Genomic DNA, 25,595 nt, shown 5'->3' on the forward strand with positions numbered 1-25,595 from the left:
ATAGCCTATACAAAATAGTCTAAATAGCCTATGATAGGCTAATCAGCCTATATGAAAGGCTAATTTGAAGGTGTTCTTGGCTGTCAACTGATTATGTATATGTACATACTTTTTGAACGTTAGGCTAAAGTTTTTTTTGTTTTTTTTTGTTTGTTTCTTTTCAATCAATTTTCTTTTTACAAGTTTTTGTAATATTTTATAGGAGTCTTCTTATGAGAGAGAAATCTCTGATTATTTACGTTAATGATGCTATGGAAGATATCAGTGCGTATGAAAACCGACAATACGCAACTTTTTACGCTACAACTTTTAATCCACGTTACATAAAGGCCTTAGAACACCATTCAAACCCTCAATTTTTAAAAAGTCTTGATGGTGAATAGTCTACCGACCTAAAAGAAGGCAAGTCACTTTCGCTACTCAATTTTACACGGCGTGAATTTTTCCACCGCTTACACACCCACTAAAGAATTTGAATTTTCACTTCACAACTAATGTACATAATAATTAAAATGGTACATCCATCCGAGGCAGAAAAAGAGATAATATAATATTTTTTTGGTTAATTATTTCTATTATCATTTCAAATTATACTATTCAGAAAAATTTAAATAATTTTGTTAAAATGCGCACCTATATAAATTAATTCTCAAAATTTTCCATGGAAAAATTATACTTTCAAAAAATATGAAGCTTTCCTCCACCGCTTTCTTTATAAATTTGCCATTGTGTAATGATATGTAAATATGGTCTAAGCTAAAAGAAAATCCTTGATACATTGCACTCATTTATTGAAAGGTTTGAAACCAGTTCAAAATACTGAGAAATGCAATTTGAAATGTTTGTTAACACCCAAAAAGCGCTAATAGGTGTGTTTTAACAAAACACATGCTAATTCTGACAATAAAGGTACAAAATTGTGAAAATCACCCAGTATTGCCTTTCGCAAAATAAAGCTCCCACTGAATCTTAGAATTTCAAGCGCTAAATTCAATCCCATTAAAATATCTATTTCACGCTTGAACTCTGGACCTTTCATTGTTATTTCCAAATAATAACATTCTACACAAACTTGGCTGGACAAAACAAATATGGAAAAGGCTTTTGTTAAACTTCCATCCTTCTCTTGGGAACGCTTATCCAAGGCTACGTTGGATATACGGGTGTGTCCCTTCCGGTAGAATATTAAAATTAGAGTTTATAATACTACATGTTTTTTTTTTTATAAGAACGTCAAAAATTTTCGAAGCCTTCGGATGTTCTTAGTTTTTTGGATTTGAAGCCTAAAAATGTTCTTAAAATGTTCTTATTTTCAGCATTTTTTGAGCATTTTGATGTAATTTCTTAAGAAATTGCATGTTATTAAGTCTCCAAAGCCTTGGTATGTTCTTAGAATGTTCTTAAATTTTTGGGCCTCGAAGCCTTATGTTCTTATATAGTTTGTTCTTATAAAAAAAACGTGTACATATGATAAAGCGTACCTAAAATGTATTAATCTATTCATTGTTAACCGGTTACTTTTTCGAAGCGGGCTACACGACTTTTTGCGCAATGCAATTGGTTCTTTTCGCATGACGACGGGCCTACATTGTCCAGAGTTGCCCGTCGTTAGGAAAATTCATTGTGACGTCACTTTTTCAAAGGAAAATGAACAATGCGTTGACATCATTTCTCTCATTCTTTATTTCTGACGTCAGAAACTATAGCAATTTTTAATCTCTTTTCGCTTGTTTTTTCTGCTTTATTTCGCTATTTTCCTGGATAAAGCGCTAAAAATCAATCGAAGCTGAAGGAAACAGTTAACAAATACAATAATGACCGGTTTTTTTCGGGCTGTACTGAAAATATTGCCCTCGGTCAACGCAACGACCTCGCAAGCTCGGTCGTTACTTGACCTCGGGCAATATTTCTCAGTACAGCCCTCACTAACCGGTCATTATTGTATTAATAGTCTACAAAACTATAATGATATTGATATAATATTACGTGGAAAAAAAACACTAAAATTTAGACATAAGAGAAAATGGTTTTGCGATGTATGAGAAAAATAACAGAAAAATAACAAGATCTCAGGAAAGGAGTGTTTTTAATGTCGACTGCGCGTGATGCGTGTGAACACGAGGGATTTCTTGTCCTGGAGCAGGTATGGTTGATGATGAGCTAAAATGATGAACGGAAAAAACGTAGTGACGTTAGATAGAAGAGGTGAAAGTTTTAAGGTCAGGCGTTGAAACAGGGAATTAATGATGAAGAGTAAGAAGACTCTTGATTGATACTTGAAGGGATAAACAGCAACTTCTCATTTTCAGACATGTGATAGCCCGAGTTCATTTTATATATTTTATTTCATATATATCTGTATATTTTTCTACGAAGGAGGCGTTTATCTTCTGACCTCGATTTTGTGGATTGAAAATACGGTTTGTTCAAGATCGATTCAGTCACTTACTTTAATTCCTCGTTAGTTTTATTGTGGAAAGCAAGGATGTCCGGAGTTGTTGATGACAACATCAGCATGTTAGCTGGCATGGGGACGTTTGCAGCGTTTGCAAGCGAAGCGGAACTGTCAACAGGAGGTTGTCTGTTTGTAGATTCGTGCTCCAAAAACTTGATGAACATCTCAGAAAATGACTGTAAAGAAGGGAAGAAGGGATTAAATTTAAAATCAAGTGATACGAATAGGGTTAAACACACATAAAATGCTGACTAGGCTTTATTGGGGGGGGGGGGGCTTTTTATTGAAGTAATACAGCATAAGCTAGACAAAAAACTTCATGTTCTTTTAAAGACCAATCTTCATTTGCAAAGACTAATTTAATGGAATTAATTTTTGCGGGGATTAAATTTCGCGGTTGAGCTTATCCAAGATTTCGCAGGGACTTCGAGGATGGCACTATTGAGTGAAAATATTTTCCCGATTTTGTGCCTTTTACTGTCAAATCATGCATGTTGGTTGTTGAAATACGCATTATTATAAGCGCCTCTTTGATGCCAGTAAATATTCAAAAAGCATTTATTTGAAATTTTTTTGAGTTTTGTTTAGAAAGATTTCGTATCTTTTGTGTGCATCTTTTTAAGGGTGTTTTGAAAGCTAGATAAACGTTCTCTTAATGTGAATTTGTAGTACCTGGTTCGGGTCAACAGGTGGTCGGTTCGCAGCTTGTTCATTTTCTTTCTTGGACGGCGTTGCTGCATATCCCCAAACGTTGGAAATCCATCCACCAACTTTACTTGGTGCTGCGCCTGTACCGATCTATAGAGAAAAAAAGACATTGTGATAATTCGATTTGCTATTAAACAGAAAAGTTTCACAAATCATTAAATCTTTGCCGAAAGACTGAAAGCCTTAAGGAAACTATTCTAGTCAAGAACTAATTTTGGCTAGGGGTAAAAAAAATTGGCGAAATTCATTTTGGCGATAAGTAACGTAACTTTTTAACTTAACCAAGGCTAGGCAACAAAAGTTTTAATTTTGGCGAGAATTTATGTTAAAATTAACCAAAGTCGCTAAAATTTGTTCCCATAAGGCATCTGTTTTTATTTGCATTTTCTTCAATTCTGCAAAACCCTGCTTTCAAGTCAAATTTATTGTTCTGACGGAAAATCTCCCTATGTCAATTTGGTCAAAATTATTATAAATTTGACGAAAAATTCTGGTTTTAACAAGGCAAAACTTCGAATAATGTGAGGATCAGAAAGTTTACAGCATTGATTTTACCAATCTAATGAATGACTAATCATACCTGCTTAATTTGGTCATGTGACATTCCCAATAATCCACCAATCACTTTGACAATGTCACCACGTTTGTCTTCCGGTGCTTGGAAATATTTCTCCAGTAAGTTTCGAATCAATGATCTGTTAATAGGAAAGATAAAAGATAGGATATTTAACTCTATAAGGATAAATGTACATTGTCTAACATTTCAGTCAAGGAGAAATCGAAAAGAAACCATTGGTTTATTGGTTGTAAGCCGTACATGAAATTATCATTTTATTTCGAAACAAAGCCCGCTAAGCCCGCTCTCGCTAAGAGCGTCCGTATTGCATTGCATTTAAAAATTTGTAAGACTTTATATAAAAAGAAAACTGTATATCCGGGTAAGTTTGCCCAAATGAGTCTGAGACTCATAATTAGTACACTTACTTTTCCATCTTGCCATCGGAAGCTTGAAGGATCTTGTTGTATTGCAAATCCCGCTCTTGTAACGAGGTTGATAATTCAACCGCTGAAAAATGGAAGAATACAAAAGAAAAATCGTAAAATTAAGCGTCAAGTAGAAATTCAAACCTGAATAGATAGATAGCAATTCCTGACCTGGAAATGTAAACTGTAAGTAAGTTTATGACGAGAGGGTAGGGAAGCCCTGAAGGCTCCGTTTTATTTAGCCTTCTGTCTACTCGAAGGTTGGGTGGGCACCACTCCTTTCCATTTGGATTTCTTATATCACCCTTGAATTTAACCCGTCAATTTAGTTGCTGAGTAACAGACCATGTTCGCACGTGACAGTTCCGTTTCGCTCCAAAACGAAATGAAGCCATTCTATTGGTTATATTCAAGTGTTACGTCACTTCTAACCAATAGAATGGCTTCACTCCGTTTCGGAGCGAAACGGAACTGTCACGTGCGATCCTGGTCTCAAACAGAGAGGCGTCAAGTACCTATATGCGACGAAAAAATAGCGCCAATAAGGGCCCGGTGTAAGGAGGACGGATAAGACAGTAAATTAAAGTACATTAAAAATTTAATTATAAATCCTTACCTTTTTCATTGCTGGCTTGCAGTTCACGGTCTTTTTGCTCCAATTCGAGGTTTAATTTGGCAATACCTTGAACAGCCAAAGATGCTTCAGACATTGCAACCTAAACACGTTTAATATATGAGAAAAGTTAATGCAAATATTCAAATTCTATCTTTTCAGTATTTTAAGAATGTTAACATGCTTTAAAAAAAGGTTTTCATTGCATTATCTAGCGAACAAACCGCTGTCTTTGGATAGAAGTATCAGAAGCAAACTGAATGAAGTAAAAAGGAGCCAAAATGTTTACTTTCTTTCCTCCCCACTGGGTCAGACGTGCTCATAACAATAAATTTCATCGACTTTTTCCCAAGATAAATACTTTCAACCTGAAATCGATCTTGATCCCACGAACAGACAAATACAGGCTTATCGACAAAGAAGCTAATCTGAATCGCAGACCTCTAAAAAACCGTAGGTGGTATAAGGAGCACGAACCCCGTTAGTGGATGCCAGCAGTCTACAAAGAAGCAGGATTTTTACCTGTGCTTTTTCTTGTTCTTGCATGAGTTCGTCGAGTCTTGATTCATAATTTTCGACTTTCTTTTGATCCACTGACACTAGGTACTCATACTGTTCGTCTTTCTCTGCAATAATCGAAGGAATTCATTCAATCAGATGAATTATTTTACAGCTCTTTAAGCAAATTACATCACTGGAGCTAAATTGCAGCTGTTACACACTGTATCATTTTTAATTTCAGTTGAGCTATCTTCTTAAGTGGATTAATTTTCACGAGTTTCACGAGTTTCTCTGAAATTTCGCGAAATTTGATGCTCGCAAAAATTTTGACACCCTTTTGATTCGCGAAATTCGCGATATCATCGCCGCGAAAATTTAAATTTTCTGTCCTCGCGAAATTTTAAGTCCTGCGAAAATCAAATTATTTTTGAAAAAAACTGCCTCTTGAAAATATCTGCTCACAAAAATTAATCCACTTAATAGAATATGAAAATGCCTGACTTTGAACACTTGGAGACTGGTTGTTACTTCAAATTGTTCAATTTGGCTGAAATTTGTTCATCACAGACAGATTTAACAGATGTAAAAGCTTCTTCGAATTTCCGACCCGATATTATTTCCGAATTTTAAATTGAATGAAAAGTGCACGAATTCTCTCGATGAATGGAAAATTTTATGGTTATAGCTTTTGTAGTTTTTGAGATTTTTTGTGTAAGGATATATGCGTTTTCGGCCCATTTATGATGAAAAAGGCCAATAAATTTTCAAAAAATTGATGAAAGTAACCAATTCTCGAATTTCACAAGACAGTTTCTGTTAGGAGTGTCCGATGTCCAGTTAAAAAAAGAAGCTTATAAAAATGTAGGGAAAACTTTATCCGTTAATTCAAGAATGCCTAATATCTACCTATAAAAAAAATGCTGATTTTACGCGCAAATGGTGTATTACTATTACCTCTTTGTAGCTGCTCTAAAGCATTCTGTAGATTATAGATAGCACTAGCATCTCTTTCTATTTGGTGTTTTGATTTGTCCAGCTCGAAGGTATTAGCATCACGTTGTGCTGCGATGGTATGTAATTGTTCTTCGAGTGTGCCCACGTGCTCCTGGAATTGTTTGCTGGAGAAAAAATATTGGATGAGGATGAGTTAAGAATCTTTATCAATTGTTTCTTGGGAAACATTTTTTTTAAACTTTAAACACAGCCTAAAATGGCTTAAAAATAAAAAAAGCTGACGAAAGGACGGACGAATGGACATGGTTTAATTTAAAGAACCTTCGAGGTAGGTCCAAAAGCTATCGTGGCTTGGAAAGTTTATCGTGGCTTGGATCACGAGATTTACGTTTCGCCGAACGTACGTAAATCTCGTGATCCAAGCCACAATAAACTTCCAATATAAATATCACTGGGTCCATAAACGCAAGCTTATCTAGATTAATCAATTAATGTTTTATCGTTTGAAACAACAGTTACTTACCTTGAATCCTGCAAGATGATGGATTTCTTTCCAAGTGTTTCACGAGCTTCATCCAGTTCAGCGCGTAACGTATCTTCACGCTGTTGACATTCTAAAATATCTTTAGTGTGATTCTCCTCAATCTGCAATGATAATGAAACTTGTGTAGTAGAAAACCCAGGCAATTGTCATGTACTTGTCACTGTTATATTTTCATCTTTTAGTCTAGTCTGCTAGAAGACTGATTCAGACATACTAAAAATAGGCAAAAAGTAATGAAAGCGACAAATACAAACAGATTGTAACCCGTAACAAATATTGTATCATCATAAAACACCCGTATCACTGTATTAGACGGATCAAAAACGACTCCAGTCTCTAGCACCTATCTTTTGAAAAAAAGCAATGAAATTTTAAAAATGCGAGTAGGTAGCACACGAAGACAGTTTAAATTATTATGAGTGAGGGATCTTTACTAAAAGCGACATATAATACTCAAGAAATGTGGAGCGAAGCTATGTTGGATAATACATTTAAGTCAAGATAAGATGAATTACATGCATTTCCAGCCTTAGAGGTATCGAAAAGCTTTCAAAGTTAAGAACGATTTTGGGACAAAAACAATTAAAGTAAATCTTTTTCTTACCATCATAAGATGATTTCTAAGTCTTTCCAATTCACGTTTAGTTTTGACCTCGACTTCTTTCGTATTGGTGGTATTATGTTTTAACTCTACATCTTGTTCTTGAAGGCGATTGGTTAATTGGTCCCTTTGGAACACCAATTCGTTTCTCTCTGTCTCAAGAGTTCCCTTTTCACGTAATAACTGATCAATAAATGCTTTCTCCTTTTTACTGTTCTCGAAAACGGCTTGATTGTCTTCCAGTTGGGATTGTAATTGTTGGTTTTCTTGCTCTTTCCGCTGGCACAATACGTTCAGTTCTTGGATTTTCATGTGTAACCCTTCCACGCCTGAAAATATTCCGTAAATATTATATTGTAAAGACTCTAGAATATCTACCAAGACTTTTAAAAGAAAATTAAAAACCTCTTTAGACCTAATAACGATCCTGATATTTCAAGTAGCGGTGATTTTTATATGAAACTGTGATCTAGTTACGTCAAACTATCTTCCTTCAAAAGCAATAGCGAGTTGCGAATGTATTTGCACTTTTATGAAAGTAGAAACATAGTGTGCAAGGGGGTTCCAGGTCCCACCTGAAAATTCAGGTCCCACCTTATCCTAAAATTCCCACCTTCAGCCCAGACTCCCAGATCCCAGCTAAAAATAAAAAAAATATACTAATTCGAGGAACAAAACAAAATTTCTTTACCGTAATATGAAGATGCAATATATTACATATGTTTAACTTTCCATTTGCCTATGACCTACATTAGGGGTAGAAACCAATCAAGTAGTCAGACGACTTAGAAGTAAGTGTGAGTCGTTAGATATAAGTTTTGCATGAAATTATGGCTAATCCTCGAATAAGAAGTTTTGGGGAAAATTTGTCCCCATAACTACAATATTAGTATGAATAAGTGAGGATCGCCTACAACCATAACTCCAGGGAGGGAGGGAGGTAAAATATTTCATCCTGTCAGCTTTCAGTTATAGCGTCGACTTGAACAGGGAGATGTGATGGCCATTTTGAACATGACGTCACATGGCTATTAGCAAAGTAGACTCAGTTGGCGGAGGACAACCACCCAGTCATTCGAATACTGTATATAGCGCTTATCAAATAAAAGTTCAACCGCAATTTAACCTGTGTTAAATCCAAAATATATCAATATGTCTATTATATACATTTATGAAATATATGAATAAAAAATATCATAAAATCATAAAATCTGAAAATAAGAAATTTTACTTTAACTTTTTCCAAAACACCCAAAGTCCCACCTAAAGAAATTAACTCCCACCTTAACTTGTTTCTCCCACCTAAAACCTGGAAAACCCCAAATCCCACCTGAAAATTTTCGACCCAAATCAGCAAAACCCCCCCCACTATTCTGGGGGGGGGGGTGCACACTATGAGAAACCCCTGCAATCTTGACCCGCAAAATCGAGGACGGTAAAACTGATAATTTACCGCCGTCCTCTAGACAAATCAAAAGCTAACTTTTCCGTCGTACATGTAACAAACACATTCATAAACTCGGTATTGAATGAATACTATGTATAGCGTAGTTTAGCAATAGACCATCTACGGCAATGAATTTTAAAATTTCTGTTGATATTGGGTCTGTTTTACGGACAACAAAATGAACCGTCTGACTGCGAACATACTTTCATTACCGCATTTCAAGAAGTATCTGAGAATGATGGATTTATGAAAAGAGGCAATAATATATTCACCTTGAACTTGGTTTAATGATTGCTCCTGATTGAAAACTTTTTCTTCTAATTTGAGAATCTCCAGCTTCAAATCGTCACATTCTCGATTCTTCGCCAGCAACGAATGTGAATTCTTCGTCAGTTCGTCTCTCAAGTGGTCGCTCTCTTCTGAGGTTTGTAGAGAACCTTGTTGTAACTGGCTACTAGTCTGTTGCAACGAAGATTGAAGATTCTCGCATTCGGTACATTTAGCTTTATACATTGTCACCAGTTCTTGGTACTCGAGAAGCTGGCTTTGCAAGTCCGTCATTCTAAATTCGTAATTAGATTTCGCTTCACCTAAAGCTCTTATTTGGTCACTGAGATTGGTGACTTCGTTGCTTCTTTCAGCCAGCAAAGTATCCTTCTGCTGCAAAGTGTATACCATTTGTTGAACTTGTTGAGTAATCTCTCCAAATTCGTTGGTGCTGTCTTGACCTGATGTTGAAGACATTTGTAAGAGATTTCTTAGATTATTTACAAAGGTGTCGATAATCTGTTTCTCCTGGTTCAAACTTTGGGTTGATTGTTGGTTTTCATTGTTCTGTGAATTCATTTGTTCTAATGCTTCCTTATGGTTTTGTTCACTTTGTTGGATGTAAGTTTGAAGTTGTTGGTTCTCTAAAGTTTGGTCTTGTAGCGCGTTGGCTGTGACTTTGAGTTGATTTTCCATTTGCTTAAATTGTTCTAACAAGCTTTGTTTTTCAGAGAGCAATTCTTGGTACTCGGAGTCACTCAAACTATTATTGGAGGTGTTGGTTAACTCAGCTGTTACAGGCGATACAACTGGTCCATGTTGCTTCAACGAAAGTATCTCATTCTGTAGCGTAGCATTTGTATCCTCTAACTCCTTAATTTTTCGTTTCAAGACACCAAATTTGACACCACCACCAACAGCAGATACAGGACTTGATCGACCACTATCTCCAGATTGTTTGGCTTCAAATAAAGCCTGTTGCAACTGCTTCTGGCCAGCAATTAATTCATCATTCTCCTTCTTTAATGAGTCAACTTCAGCAAGTGATTCGTGGTATCTACTTTCCAGCGTCTTCAGATTCGCACTCAGCTCTTTGTTCGTTTTGGCAAGTTCATCAGCCATGGACTTATGATACATTATTTGAGATTCTAATTGGTCAACATTGCCAGCAGCGGAGGACTGTTGGTGCTCTTCCTGATCTTTGTTTCGTTCATCCATTAATTCTCGAACACGGTTCTGTTCAGACATAAGGTCATTTTTGATTTGTTGGCGATTTTGCATCAATTCCTGGATCTTCAGATTCTTTTTCTCCAACACGCTCCTTAATTCTTCCAGCTCATTTTCTTTTTCATATAAAAGCGTCTTCAATTGGTTCAGCTCCTGCTGCATAAGCGTCACTGTTTCACTTTCGAAGATAGAACTCTCTGACGATTGCAACTGAAGATTGGATAATTCAGCGTCCTTCTCCTTTAAAGTATCTTTCAATCCTTGATATTGTTCTTCGTATACTTTCAACCTGTCACAGTGAGTTTCAGCATTAAATAAACGTTCCTGCGTCTCTTGAAGCTCTTTTTCTTTAGATTTTAACTGTTCTTCGACATTTCGATACTCAGTTTGTAGCATATGGATATTCTCATCCTGGAGCACTGCTTCAGACATTTCCTCCCTCAAACCAACCATTTCGGATTCCTTGGAGGCCATTGTTTCGCTCATCTCCTCCAGCTGGTCTCTCAACAACTTGCATTCTGTATTTTTAACCGATAAATCGTTATGCCGTTGCTCAATCACATTATTGGCAAGATCCAAATCGTTCTGCAGTTCACCAAACATAGTCTCTTTCTCAGTAATCATTTCTTTCAAAACTCGACATTCGTTTTGGAGATACTCCATATCGGAAAGTGTGTTTTGTAGCTCAGTAATCTTGCTCTCTTTCTCTTTCATAACCTCTTCTAGCTGTTTTACTTGAACCATAAAGCTGTTCTCCATCTCTGTGTTATTAATCATAGAGAGGTTTGATTCATTTAGAGTGTTCTCCTTCTCTGAGAGCATGGATTTCAGTTGCTCACATTGCTGTTTCAACAGTTCAACATCACCAGATGTGTTTTGCATTTCAAAAATAATGGAATCTTTCTGTTTCAGTTCGTCTTCTTTAGATTGTAGCTTGGCTTCCAATAATTTGTAACTCTCCTCAGACATCGGTGATTGCTTTAAAAAGATAAAGATAACAGGCATTTTAAAGACAAGCATTGTGAGAGAAGTCAAGAATCTAGGATTGACCACACGTATAATCCTAAAATTTTAGACTACTGTGGCTAGAAACGAATCTCTTGGATGAAAAATGAAAACTTGTCCAGTGTAGTATATCCGCTTTGCTTGGAACGAAAAATCTAATTTTCGGCCTAGCCTGTAGAAAAGTTTTGTAACGTGAACGAAGGCTAATTAGCCCGTTGTTGTGATTAACTTAACCTCGCTGATACCCAGGACTACTTACCTGTTGTTGTGTTTGTGGTGATTGTTGTTGTTGGTTCATCAGCATCAATTTCAATTGTTTACATTCTTCACGTACTAAATCCATGTCCGAAACTGAATTCTGCATTTCAATTAAAGAGGCATTCAACTGAGATACTTCATCATCTTTTGCTCTCAAACTATGTTCCAGTTGTGTGTTTTCACTTTCCAAAGCTTGGTACTGAGCCGGTGAATCCTTGTTAACTAACATTAATTTTAATTGACGACATTCTTCCCTCAGTAACTCCATATCTGATAAATCATTATCTTTCTCCAGGTCAACGCGTTGTATTTGATCAATTTGTTGCTTGAGTTGTTTATTCTCAAGCTGGAGATTGGAGATGGTGTCTTCGTGGTCCTTACTCATCAACATTGTTTTCAGCTGTTTGCATTCTTCCCGAATCAGCTCCATATCTGATGAATCATTCTGGATTTCGATCAATTTGGCTTTAATGGTGTCATTCTCTTGTTGGAGTTTCATGCATTCTTCAGCCTTTTCTGTCATCATTAAAGACAGATTGTGCAGTTTCTCCTGCATTTGACCACTATTACCGGCAGCTGTACCAAAATCGGTCATTGGTGTAGAATCACCGACATGGAAACTGGATGCAATAGGATCGATTGATGTTTCAGGAGTTGGTTCTGCTTGCTTTTGCTGTTGTTGCAGTTGTTGATATTCTGTTTGAAGGAGTTGGTATTGCTGTTGTAAATTCTCCATGTACGTTGAAGTCTCTTGTTGGTTCTTTATCCAACCTACATATAAACGAGAAGATAGTGGTTAAAAGGAAGAGAAAGCCTATTTGTGACATAAACATGACATTCTAAGTATAGATTTAGAGATTTATGTCCATGGAAATAAACGTAAACTCGATTGGGTGGTAGTAAAACTAAGGCCGTTTTTTCGGGTTTGGCAAAGTCCACATTTAGTTTTACGTACGAATTCAAAGAAGGGATTCCTTGTGTAATTCGAATGCTTTCTTGAAAGGCAGTAGGGCGGTGATTATATTACTTATGGCAAAGATAAAACATCCTTCCCAAAGTCCACATTTAGTTTTACGTACGAATTCAAAGAGGGGATTCCTTGTGTAATTAGAATGCAGAAAGGTAGTGATTATGTAACTTATGGAGAAAAAAATAATCATCCTTCCCAACCTTACCTTGACGCAAGCTTTCGTATTCATTCTGATAATGCTGATTCTCGTGTGTCAAAACATTGATTTGGTTTTGGAGTTCCATTCGAAGGGCGACTTCTTGATCACTCCCTTGTGCCATTGCTGCTTGTGAGAGACGTTTCAGATGCTCGTTTTCCGCTTGCAGATTGGTAGAGTATGTCTGGTACTGCTGAAGCTGTTGTGTAAGCGTGTTGATGTTTTCTTGGAGTTCGCCTATAATAAAAGACAAAAGACAAGAAATTAAATCATTTTAATATAAAGTGTTATTATCAAGTATTATTTAATACAAGCTTAGTCTAAATCTCAGTCGTATCAGCCGTTTCAAAATCTCTTAGGAGTACTTTATAACCACATCAATATTTGAAATCTTTTAATCAGACAGGTCCAAACAGTCAGACAGTTAACTAGAAAAAAGGAAACCTTTCTCCAACGATCCAAGGTTGTTTTTATTAACATCAATTTTTCTAATCTAACTTAATGACAACCAAATAAAAATAAACATTTTCTCCAAGGATTTTGTGAATCTAGAAGCGAGTTTCACAAAGGCTTGCAGATCTAGTCAATTCTAAATCAATCATTAATAAAGGGCTAAGAAATCAATCTAAATAAGTTTCAGTTTATCGACCAAGTGATATATTGGAAGTTCAACGTGGCTTAGATCGCGAGATAAGAGTGGTACTGATATAGGATGCAGTCGAAACGTTAGCAGTTTCATTTGGTCTTTAAAAGTATGTAGAAAGGTTCAGGAAAACTAACCTGTGTTCGATTGTGAGGTGGTCAATTCTTCGACTTTCATTTTGAGTTGTTCAACTTCTCGTTGGAAAGCATCATTATATGTCTGCAAGTCGTTATTTTGATCTCGCAATTCTTCTAATTCTTCTTTCATGGCAGATGTTTCTTCTTGTGATTGTTCCATTGACTGTTCCGATTGTGCTGTTGACTAAAAAATCAGATGGATGTATAGGAGTCTCTATAACTAGCAAGGGGAATTAAATGTGTTCGAGTTATGGAAAATTCGAATCATAGAGACTTTTATTACTTTTTATAGCACTTGAAAATTTCTGCACATAAAAACAGTTTTTTTAGAAATGTTTTTATACATCTGATGATTGCGTATGTAGCATGAAACTTTTAGTAATGTATTTTACATGGTGATTTTTGAAATATAACTTTATTGAATTTGCTCTACGAATAGTATTGAGCAACGAATAGTAATTTGCTCTACGAATAGTATTGAGCACTCTTTCAATGGTTGCTCAACAAACACATTAGAGTCTTATTCATAAAGGTTTCTTACCGAAAACGGACCAGGAACCTTGTTTTAGTTAACTATATTAGTAACATAGTTGAAGTACTAAAATTTATTTGATAATTTATAATTTATAAAAGAAATTGAGACAAACGAGGCAAAAAATGATCAAGATTCAAGACAATGGCGTGGCTTTAACGTCAATGGACTAACTCAAAGTGTAAAATGATTTTAATCGAAATCTCTTCAACGCGAATATTTCATTTATTCCTCACAATCTCCATGATTAAAATTAAACCCTGTAATTTTAAAGAATTGCGAAACAAAATGCTATACTTTCAAACAATTCTGACAATGATTATGATATAGTCGAACGTGCGCACCGCACTGGGCTCAACTTCAGATTTTCCCGTTATTAGAAGGCCCAATTGTAACATTTCAAATATTTAGTATTAGGTAGCAAATATACTTTGTCCGTTTTGGCTGAAACTCGTCCCCAGGCCCTAAAAATCAAAATTTTCAAAAAATGAAAAAAACACCCCCAGATATTCACCCAAGGAACAAGTGTGCCAAATTTCAGCCAAATCCGACCTTTTTTGAAGTGTCCAGGCTGCCAGCCTCGTTTTGGTGAAAAACTCGTCCCCAGGCCCCAAAAATCAAAATTTTCAAAAAATGAAAAAAATACCCCCAGATATTCACCCAAGGAACAAGTGTGCCAAATTTCAGTCAAATCCGATCTTTTTTGAAGTGTCCAGGCTGCCCCAAAGTTTTAGCCTCGTTTTGGTGAAAAACTCGTCCCCAGGCCTCAAAAATCTAAATTTTCAAAAAATGAAAAAAACACCCCCAGATATTCACCCAAGGAACAAGTGTGCCAAATTTCAGCCAAATCCGACCTTTTTTGAAGTGTCCAGGCTGCCCCAAAGTTTTAGCCTCGTTTTGGCGAAAAACTCGTCCCCAGGCCCCAAAAATCAAAATTTTCAAAAAATGAAAAAAGCACCCCCAGATATTCACCCAAGGAACAAGTGTGCCAAATTTCAGCCAAATCCGACCTTTTTTGAAGTGTCCAGCCTGCCCTAAAGTTTTCGGACGGACATACATACAGACATACATACAGACAGACAGACATACACACAGACATTCTCAGATTATAGCTCAACTGAAGTTGAGAACGATTAAAAAACTTGATAAATTCTAATCTTTTTCCCGGATCTTGGCTTGATGAATTCACTCGCACTTGTTTTCTTTCTTTATTCCGGACTAAACTTTCAATGAGTTATGCTATGGATTCTGGAAAAAAACTCTCCGAAACTACTATTCCTGACAAAATCCAGACCGAGAAAAAGAAGCTACATGTGTTACCTGGGCGATGTCCGATGTTTGTTGACGTTTCAATCGTTCTATCTCATTCTGTAGTGTGGCATTCGATTCTTCCAAGTCCTTAATCTTGCGTTTCAGCACACCGAATTTGACACCACCACCACTATTAGCTCCGGAGGATGACTGGGGACTATTACCAAGACTTTCATCTGAATCATTCAAAATGGTTGGCGTCGCTGCCACGCTTTGTTGTTTCGATTCTTCTAAAGATTGTTGAAGTTGATTGTTGGTAGATTGAAGATCAGCATTGGTTTGTTGTATATTCTCAAGTTGGTGATTCAGGTCTTGTATATCTTTGGTTAAATTTGTGATCTGTGTTGTATATTCTGTGATTGTTTCTTGAGGTAGTGAATCGTTCTCTGATGTTGGTAAGCTAGCATTCTCTAATTGGAGAGTCTGGATCTGTTGGTTAAGCGACTCGATCATTTTTTGGTGTTCTTCATTCTCTGATTCTAATGAAGATTGTTGATTGTGTAGATCATCCTTCTCCTTCTTCAAGTGCCAGGATACGGATTTGATGTAATCAGTGTAAGGGGCGGGATCTTTGCTGAGAGGGCGTGGCGTGATTGTAGGTGGCGGCATTTGGTTTGAGAACAATTCAGTTGAGATTGTATCGATGATTTGGATAACCAACTCTTGGAATTTTTCATTTTCTCCAGCCTAAAAAAAACACAAATAAGAGAAATTTCCAAAGCTTTTGACTTGCTTGTTTGAAATCTGTGCTACATAATCAATCATCAACTACTTAGTAAGGGATCGTTCAATTCTAGGAAAGACAATTTGGAACGTCCATGTTCCTTTATTTGGTAGCAATACCGTTCTTCGATTATTCTTAAAAAAATTCAAACCCTCATTGTTTCAATGAACTATTTTTTATGAGGTGGTACCGACACAAAAAAATACGAGTCGATATTTATTTATTGACGAGGTAATCAAATAAATACTTTGTTGGTGAGATCTTCTTGTAAATCCTCAATTTTGTATTCTAACGTCTTTCGATCTTCGCTCAGAGATTGTAACATTTCTTGAGGTAGAAAATCAAATTATTTACGTAAAATCATACATGGGATAAACAATGACAGAGAGAAAAAAACAGGCATCTCATTGACACAGAGGTTAAAATGTAGGGAATAAAGTTTTAAGACTCTGACGAAACTGACGAAAAATAACCGGCTGATTGACTTGCAGCTAGAGACAATAAATAAAACTCAGTGTATCGTCTGAAGTTAAAACGAAGGGAAAGTTTCAATTAAAGAAATGACGAACAATAGTCTGCTGATTGACAATCAAAAAATGAGACAAAGAAAGTAGAGCTCTTACCGTTCAACGACGTCATCAGTTCTTGATCTGATACCAAAGTTTCGGGTTGACCCAATGATAAATCTTCATTATCTAAATTTTCTAACACCATCTGTACAGAACTAATATCGTTTTTCAGGACGCTGATCTGCTCGTTCAGACTTTCAGAAAGTTTCTTTTCATTTGTCAGCTCGGTCTCCAAATGTAAAGCCCGTTCTTTAGCCTGTTGGAGTTCCATTACAAGTTCTCCTTGATGTTGAGAATCTTGATTTTTCAAATTCTCAAGAGTGTCCTTTAAAATTTCATTTTCATCTTTCACCAAGGTGGCATCTGATAAAGCTTTTTCTAATAATTCGTTTAGTTGAGTTATCTTAGAAGAATTATCATTTATGGTTTCTTTCAAATCAGACCTTTGAGTTTCAAAATTGAGTTTCAGTTTTGAATTTTCCTCTGTCATTTGTTGGCTTTCAAGTTCAAGAACAATGACATTATCTTTGGAAGATTCTAGTTCATTTTGCAGTGCTTCACAACGTGCTATGGTTTCATTTAATTGTTCTTGTAAAGTGGTTGAGTTATCTGGTGCCACTTCCTGGTGTTCACCCATACTCATTTGTTGTTGTGATTTATTATACAGTTCAACTTTCAAAAACCCAATTTCTTTTTCCTTTTCATCAAACATTTCTTTCAATTTTGCACGTTCATCAATTCTCAGTTTTTCATCAGTCTCCTTCAAGTCTTGTTCGTTTAATAACTCCACCTCTAGATCGTCAATTTTATTTTGGATCTTTTCAATCCAGCTATTAAATTCTTCGATTCTGAAATTCGAATCATCGTCATCGAATTCTCGAATACTCTCTTCAATACTTTTAATCAGTTTATCGTTTCGCAAATCGACTTCACTTCGGGTAGTTTGTTGTTTGTTGATACTAGATGTCTCGTTCATCCTAGGCGACGATTTTGGCGAAGACAGTGTACTTAGCCAGTCACTAAAATCAGCTATTTGAAAGCTTTGTAACCCCTTATCAAAATGTTTGACATTGTCTTCAATTGATAGTATAGTGTTTTGTAGTTTAGTGATTTTCCTCTCTAATATGACTTTCTCTTCTTTCCTAGCATTGACCCAATCATAAACAGAATCTAAATCAATATCATAACCGTCAGAATCATCATTGATTTCCTCTTTCAAAAACAGAACAAGTTCTGTCAGATTTGTTGCTTTATCCTGTTCTTGTTTAGCTGTTTCCAAATATTCATCAATCCAGTCCGAAAATTCAGACGCGTCTAAATGTTTACCACCTGAAAGTTGTCGCATCTTGGATTCAATAGAGCTTAATACAATCTCTTTCATGGACACCTCATTGTTAAGCGATTCGTTCTCTTCCCGCAATGTGGAGACTTCTGCATCATTGTTTTCACCACCCCAATCATTACCCCAGTCACTCTCGTTATCAGTTTCCGAAGCTGACATCTTGTCGCCTAATTCCTTTTCTAGTTTCACTTTCTCCAACACTAAATTGTCGATTCTCTCGTTCAATGTGACTTCAGATTGATTCAGCTTATCAGCATATGAGTCGAGCTCTTCTTCTTTTTCCAGTAAATGCTGTTTCAGGTTAGTGCTGTGTTTCTCGAAATCTGTTTTCAGACGTGAAATCTCATCTTGTAAATGGATGATGTGTTCATCTTTTTGTGAGACTTCAGAACGTAGGAAGAGCAGTTCATCTCGTAATTGTGGATTGAAATCATTCAAAGGTTGCTTTTTGTCGTCATCACTTTCTGCAGCAAGAGAATCATCTGTAAATTAAAAAAAATCAAATTCATGCTTATATAAATTTATTTTTCTCAAAATATAAAAGTGACATTCCAAATAATTAATGTTGATATTCGGAGAGTTTTCCTTTATAAAAGAATCTAAGACTCGAAGATGAAATATAAACATTTTTTGAAGATTAGCAAATAGTGAACTAACGAATTAAAAACTTATAACTTGTATACAAAAATGATATTATAACAAAGAGAACAACTTTCACCAACCGACAAAAACGAAAGATTCATTCATAACGCTGTCTCTTTAAATCTAAATCAAAACACAACACGTTGATATTTTGTTTCAGAGAAAAAACAACAAGAACGAAATTTTACCATTTTTATGTTATGATAGACACGTTTACACATTTTTAAATATAACACAAGAAAAGACAACAACTCCTAATTAACTTGCTATAATGTGTGTGGTTGTTAGACTTTCCTAGCAACCTATTATCTAACTTAGAGTATTTCCTGCCAACAAAGAGCTGCCCAAGTCATGTTGTATGTAACATTGCATTGCAAATAATTCTAATCGAAAGAAAAAGAGTATGCTTTTAAAGTGCCTCAGTTAGATGAAGAGAAAAATCTCAGATTTCAATTTTGTATTTTCACAGCTAAGAAAAGGTTACTGCGAGCTACAACTCAAAAAATTTAAGAGCTTCACAGTTAGACATAAACATACTGTATTATTAGTTATTTCAAAGAAATCACTTCCTTATTGCCTAGGACGACTAGGTAACATCATATGTTTTTGATACTTTTTAAAAATGATAAACATTTTTATAAGAACATCCAAATTTTTGAAGCCCTCCAGATGTTCTTGCCTTGAGTTTTAAGCTTGAAAATGATTTTAACATGTTCTTACTTCACCATTTTATGAGTATTTTTATAAGGAATCGGGTGTCTTAGAGTCTGTTCTTAAAATTTTTCTTGATACATTAAAGCGTTGAAGAATTAAAGCATGGTCACAATGGGTGATGTTTATTCATTGAACAACTTAATCAAAAAGCATGATGCTTGGGTGTCTTAGAGTCTGTAAAGTCTTAAAATTGTTCTTAATACTTTGGCCATTAAAGCCTTATGTTATATAGTTTGTTTTTATAAAAAAACGATATTCTAAAAAAGATATACACAAAAAAAAACCTTACCTTCCCTCGCAGCATCTGTTAGAACTTCCTTAGTGAATGAAGACACATTATTTGCAATGTTGGAAAGATTCAGCCAAGACATTGCTCACCACAACTACTTCTGTTTATCACATATTATGGTTTTCATTTTTTTTTGTATTAGCTTTTAGGTCTGTAAAAAAACAAACATAATATAAGGATCAAATAAGGTTCTAAAAGTGCAATCATACTTTAGACATATGTCTCACATCATAAGACTTAACAGTCGAAAGCTATGCAGAGACTGGCTGTTTTCATATTAACTTTGTGTCAAATGCAAATTTAAAATTAGTAAAAGTGGTGTCAAATTTCAATGTCTCAGTTTACTATTTAGGGAAATCCTCTATTAATGTGCACTAGATGAAGCAATCAGTGATACCTAAGTTTTAAAATCAAATGAATGAAAACATTCGACACAACATTTCAAAATATTTTTATTCAAAATTTCAATAAACTTTGATAAAATATTACGCTAATAAATAAAAGTCTTTAATTTCTAATAAATTTTGAAATAAAAATGTTATTTCGACGTCTAATATAATTTTAATAAGATAAAGCTATAAAACCGCACAACAAGGGGATAGTCATTATCTCCTTCTTTCAATGCAGTAACTTAGACATTTATTGTCAATTCATCCCTGTAAAAATTTAATGGAAATCCTGTTTTAGTTGTGGTTGCAAAGATTTACAGGTAGATGTATTGCAAGGCCTGCTCAGATTTTAAAAAAATTAAAAAAAGAAAACTTTTTGCATAATATTGAAAGTGAGATTTTGTCTTTCTTAGTAGTGTATATGTAGCAATACTTTGAAAAGGGATAAACTCCAGTAATAAACATGAAAAACATCAAAATTAAGTTTCTTATGAAAACAAAGAAAGTCATTTTGAGAAAAAAAAAGAAAAAATAGTTTATGTACTATTTGTATTATTGCACAATAACGTATATAAAACAAAATAAACACAGATAAACATGTTGAATTTATCAAAATAAAATATGTCAACAAAAACAAAAAGTACAAAGTAAATGCAATAATGATTTTATAACATTCAAATTTTCTAAGTAGAAAATATAGCTCTTGTGTGGCTGAGTGCTGAATTTTGAACTGAAAATGTAAAAATTCTTTCAAAAGAGACAAAGGTAAGATAGGAAATTTTTTGAAAAGAGGGTATCCATATCAAAGAATTTCTAGGAAATAATATTCGTAATTTTAACATGTTAGTAGGGGCCACTATGTCGCGAAAAAGCTTCCCGTGTGCAGCAGCTTGTGCAAAGGGATTTTATGATTGAATATTGTTCCTTGAATGTAGAAGATCAAAATTTGAGAGGTGGGGCCGGGTTGACCACCCGTTGCCATGGAAACTGACGTCATTGGTTACTATGGCAACCAAAATAAAAAGTCGTAAAAATTGAAAAATTTTTGTTTCAGTCGAAAGAGCATGAAAAACTGATAAAGAAAAAGGTCACAACCTATATCTGAAAATGAATATATCAGGAGATATTAAGGAAATAAGGCAAAATGACGTCATAAAACGATGACGTCATCGAAAAATAAAAATTTGCCAAAATTCAAAACTTTTGGTTTTTTGGAAAAAGTACCTTCCAGTGAACAAAAAATATTATTACGCAAAAGTCTGAAAATCCTTTTTAAGAAGTCTATGAGCCAAAATTGATATTTTAAAATTTTGCCTTTAATGTGTTTGGGCAAGCTCCAACCTTTGATAGGCAAAAAATGAAATTGTCAATTTTGGCCAATACTTTTTTTAACGAATTTTCAAACGCTTTCGTAATAATATTTTATGTTCCCTGGAGGGTCTTTTTTCCAAAAAAACCAAAAATTTTCGAATTTTGGCAAAATTTTATTTTTCGATGACGTCATCGTTCTATGACGTCATTTTGCCTTAGGCAATTACTTTTTTATTTTCTGGTTTACGGAATCGCCGACAGTTTTTTTGCAAAAATAAAAAAAAAATAAAATTGAAATTTATAGAAATTTTATTTATTTTTGCACTTCCGATTCTGTTTAATCTACCATGAAATGGATTTTTTTAGAAAACTTCATTTTATAAGAGCAGGAAAGGAAGATAAAAGGGTATAAAAACAGTTATCTCTTTTTCCCTATATGCTTCCTCCAATGGCGCTCAACACAATTTTCCAGCTGAAAAACTTTCTTTGATTTTCTGCTGTGTATGTAAGTTTCCTCAAAACACATTTTATTTTCTCCAACATTAAAGTTTGAAAACAACAATTTTATTTTTATTTTTTTTCCATCCTCCGCTCCAAAAGATCATCTCCAAATGTCCGTAAACCAGAAAATAAAAAAGTACTTGCCTTATTTCTTTAATATCTCCTGATATATTCATTTTCAGATATAGGTTGTGACCTTTTTCTTTATCAGTTTTTCATGCCCTTTCGACTGAAATAAACAATTTTCAATTTTGACGACTTTTTATTTTGGTTGTCATAGTAACCAATGGCATCAGTTTCCATGGCAACGGGTAGTCACACCAGGCCCCACCTCTCAAATTTTGATCTTCTACATTCAAGGAACAATATTCAATCATAAAATCCCTTTGCACAAGCTGCTGCACACGGGAAGACATAGTGGCCTCTACTATGTTTACATTTACCTAATTTTGCTGGGTGCGTTTTGAAAGGTGAGAAATTTTCAGCTTATCTATAAAATGCAATGACATAGATAAATAAGAAGACAATTTTAAAAAAGAGCAAAAAAGCTTGATGCAAATAATTACAAAAAAAAAGTGCATAAAATTAAAAAGACAGTGTACATAAAAAAGGGCTACTTATTTACAAGAATTTATTCATAATACTCTGTAGATGAAAATAAAGGTATAGCTACACTGTATAATACTATACAATTTTAGACAAAAGAATTTTAAATAAGACTACATTTTCCATTTGCTTACTGATACAAAGCTGGTCTCAAAATTTCAACCAGTCAAATATTCTAGAGAACTAAAGCATGGTCATAATGGGTGATATATATTCATAAAGCAACTTAATCAAACAGCATGACGCTAAAACAAATAAATCGCAAAAGATTGTTTATTGTCAGTGATAGAAGTAAATTAAAGGAAGACTAAATTCTTATCTTTAAAGAGTACTGTGATATAAAAATATTCTAACAAATTTAACAGGTCTCATAACGTTTGCTAATGATTTCAGAAATGCATAGACCTTGACAATTCGGAACAACAGAATAATTGAGTGGACGTTAGGCTAGAGCCGAGCTTATGAAAAAAATAATAAACTAACTACAATGGAATGATTTAATAAGAGGAGTGATAAAAAAACTGATAGTAAACTATAGATACAAGGTTCTTCCAAAATTATGAGAAAGAAAATTAAAAAGCAAATAAAATTCTACATTTGTAGATATATACATACAATATCAATCTAAGGAATCTATGTATAATTCAGTAATAATGATATTAGGTAATTATTTCTAAATAAAATGCTTCATGGTAAAATTTAGAAATATGAATAAGCCAAAAACACGATGAAATTTCATCCTGCTTCATCAAGTTTTTTAGCTAATCAAGAAATAAAAAATCAAAGTGCTAATTCTTTACAATAGACAATATCGGCTTTATATAAAAACTCAGATTTTCACCGCAAACTTTTTTCCGCCCAAAGCATCGTGGACAATTTTCGGGGGTCAAATATGAGTTTTAATATGAAGCCGATATCCCCTATTTGCTCATTTTCTATCAATAACAACTTTTTCAATTGGAATTTCACCTTTCTAAGAAATAATCAAGCTTCAAGATGATAACATGTACTCGTGGAATTTCGGGGGGTCTTAAGTAGTCCGACATTTTCTAGTCAGACACTAAAAATGCCCGACGTTGGATTTGACGTATGCGTCAGTATTCCGACAACAATCTTGTCCGACAACGAGTCAAAAAAACATATAAAAAGAAAATTGCAGAAGAGGAGGCACATCTTTTATAAGCAACCACGTGCTTATAAAAATCCAAAGTTCCGACTTTGAGGTTGGGCCCCTAAACCAGACTTCTCTTAAATTTTGGGAAGCTTATTAGGATTAGGCTTTCAAAAGTCAAGAAATTGGATTTAGCTGTTTTTACGACTCTTTTTTTTTGGGGGGGGGCTGGAATTCAAGTTTGTGATTTACAACCCTTATAGCATGCAACCCTTACATGCAACATAGCAACCCTTACATGCACAAAAGGACCCTTAAAGGAGGTGCATTTTTTTTGTATAAATTATCTTTACGCAAATTTGATTGGTCCTTTATTTCTAATTCTGTCAAAATGCCGCCAAAATGAACTTTTATTAATATTATCTCTGCAAAAAACCCTTATTCAACATTCGACGATCTAAAATCTTTCGTTTTCGTACAAAAGTGACGTCGGAAAAAAAGACTTCTAAATTGTAAATCTATTTTATAGATTCGGACTATTAGACTGTTGGACTAGAAAGTATCGGACTGGTGACATGCACCTGGAATTTCATGATAGATATAAATATCTAAAAGACACATATCAACCGTTTGCCTTCTAAAATTTCATCTTGAACTTTTGCTGAGAAGACTGCCTTGTCAGCAACAAAGGAAAACATAGCACAAAAGAAGCATCCAGCCATACCTCCAATAGCACAAAAAAATGACAAGCCCATAGAGCAATTTCCCATATTGAATTTGCTGGCCTTTTGATTTTCATTATGGCATATATCCTTGATATTGTCATTGTCCCAACCCAAAGGATAAAGAATGCAGACAACAATCATAAATAAACCTGAAAATATAAGATAACCAATGATAAGATTCTCGTTTAGGTGATGTAGTTTGTTGAGAAAAGGCTATAGAGGCTATTTGAAAAACTTTTTACAATGTTCTTAAATGTTCGACCCATCAAATTTTAGATTTGCAGTACTTGAATCCCTAAGAGGCAAAAAAGACTTTTGATTTCAAAAAAAATAATCTGAACAAACAAACAAATGAAAGAAACCTACCTGCAAAAGTTTGTAGTATGCCAGCTAAATTCATTAATGATTTTCGTTTAATGATCTGTTTACAGAAACTAATTATAGCAAATATACAAGCGATTCCAAGTAATAGTAATGAAACACCCAAGAAAAACAATGCACATTGCCAAGCTATTGAAGTAACCTCTGTAAGTTCACTGGCATAAGGTCGACAAAATACTTTCTTCAATCTTCTAGAAAATTGACACTTGTTGTAAATTCCAATCCTATCATTGTATTCATAAGTTTTATTTAGTTTTTTATTATAATATGTTTTGTTTTCACTTATCAGCCATCGTGGGTAGAATGTTGCACTTAAAACAGCCATAAAAGTACCAATCGTTGATAAAAACCAAAGTAGACTCCGACAAGTAACAATTATGAACATCATTTTACCGCCTAGTCTAAACAAAAAATCAGTTCAGCAAGTTAAGATATCAATTAAATAAAAAAAAATGAGAAAGTTGGTGAGTTACAAACAGACTTGATAGTAATCCCATACAGGGCCTGAAATAACAATATTTTGATGGTCAGCATGATGTTTGAAGCAAATCGATTTGGGTCGGACATGTCCGAATGAATTTTTAGCTAATTAATTGGTTGGATTGTCCAACGTGATCGTTTTTTGGTTGGACAAAAAATTAGACCAGCTAGAAATTTAGAAAGACATTAGTGGACGGCATTTTTTGCGCTATGATTTTGACTTGAAGCAAGCTTGAAGCAAGCTTGAAAAAGGATGAATTGTCTGCTTTCACACACAATGAATAGAGGACATTTTTAACTGCAGAGAGTTTCTCTGTTTAAATAAGAAGGTTGCTAATTTCAAATTTACTTAAAAATAATCTTTTAATTTGTTTGAATTTTTAAAGGGACTGAAAATATGTCCGATCTTTATTTCAGGCCCTGCCATACACAATCTGTAGGAATGCCTCTTTTTTTTT

At 34.6% G+C, this 25,595-nt stretch overlaps 2 protein-coding genes across 2 annotated transcripts; both read right to left on the bottom strand.

Moving 5' to 3' along the window:
* Positions 1–1,983: 1,983 nt before the first annotated feature.
* LOC136810879 (putative leucine-rich repeat-containing protein DDB_G0290503) lies at positions 1,984–19,786 on the bottom strand. The gene is made up of 18 exons (XM_067067469.1): positions 19,634–19,786; positions 16,701–18,470; positions 16,325–16,404; positions 15,363–16,040; positions 13,511–13,694; positions 12,740–12,967; positions 11,566–12,335; positions 9,080–11,279; positions 7,364–7,689; positions 6,739–6,860; positions 6,216–6,379; positions 5,283–5,386; positions 4,764–4,863; positions 4,148–4,229; positions 3,744–3,858; positions 3,128–3,253; positions 2,450–2,631; positions 1,984–2,160 (listed from the first exon to the last, which is right to left on the bottom strand). The coding sequence occupies exons 1-18, from the start codon at positions 19,713–19,715 to the stop codon at positions 2,070–2,072; spliced, it is 7,404 nt and encodes a 2,467-aa protein (XP_066923570.1). The 5' UTR covers positions 19,716–19,786; the 3' UTR covers positions 1,984–2,069.
* A 3,990-nt stretch (positions 19,787–23,776) lies between these two features.
* LOC136810880 (LHFPL tetraspan subfamily member 2 protein-like) lies at positions 23,777–25,208 on the bottom strand. The gene is made up of 2 exons (XM_067067470.1): positions 24,643–25,208; positions 23,777–24,425 (listed from the first exon to the last, which is right to left on the bottom strand). Exons 1-2 carry the CDS (start codon positions 25,043–25,045, stop codon positions 24,160–24,162), a joined length of 669 nt encoding a protein of 222 aa, XP_066923571.1. The 5' UTR covers positions 25,046–25,208; the 3' UTR covers positions 23,777–24,159.
* Positions 25,209–25,595: the final 387 nt, after the last annotated feature.

Source organism: Clytia hemisphaerica, unplaced genomic scaffold (assembly GCF_902728285.1).
Source record: "Clytia hemisphaerica strain Z4C2 unplaced genomic scaffold, Clytia hemisphaerica genome assembly, whole genome shotgun sequence".
NCBI lineage: Eukaryota > Metazoa > Cnidaria > Hydrozoa > Leptothecata > Clytiidae > Clytia > Clytia hemisphaerica.

Coding starts and splice junctions, on each gene's coding strand:
- LOC136810879 (XM_067067469.1), bottom strand. CDS start 19,715: ATGTCTTGGCTGAATCTTTCCAACATTGCAAATAATGTGTCTTCATTC. Junction 7,690..9,079: donor ATCATTAAACCAAGTTCAAG/GTGAATATATTA, acceptor GAATATTTTCAG/GCGTGGAAGGGTTACACATG. Junction 4,864..5,282: donor AAGAACAAGAAAAAGCACAG/GTAAAAATCCTG, acceptor AAACGTGTTTAG/GTTGCAATGTCTGAAGCATC.
- LOC136810880 (XM_067067470.1), bottom strand. CDS start 25,045: ATGATGTTCATAATTGTTACTTGTCGGAGTCTACTTTGGTTTTTATCA. Junction 24,426..24,642: donor CATACTACAAACTTTTGCAG/GTAGGTTTCTTT, acceptor TTATATTTTCAG/GTTTATTTATGATTGTTGTC.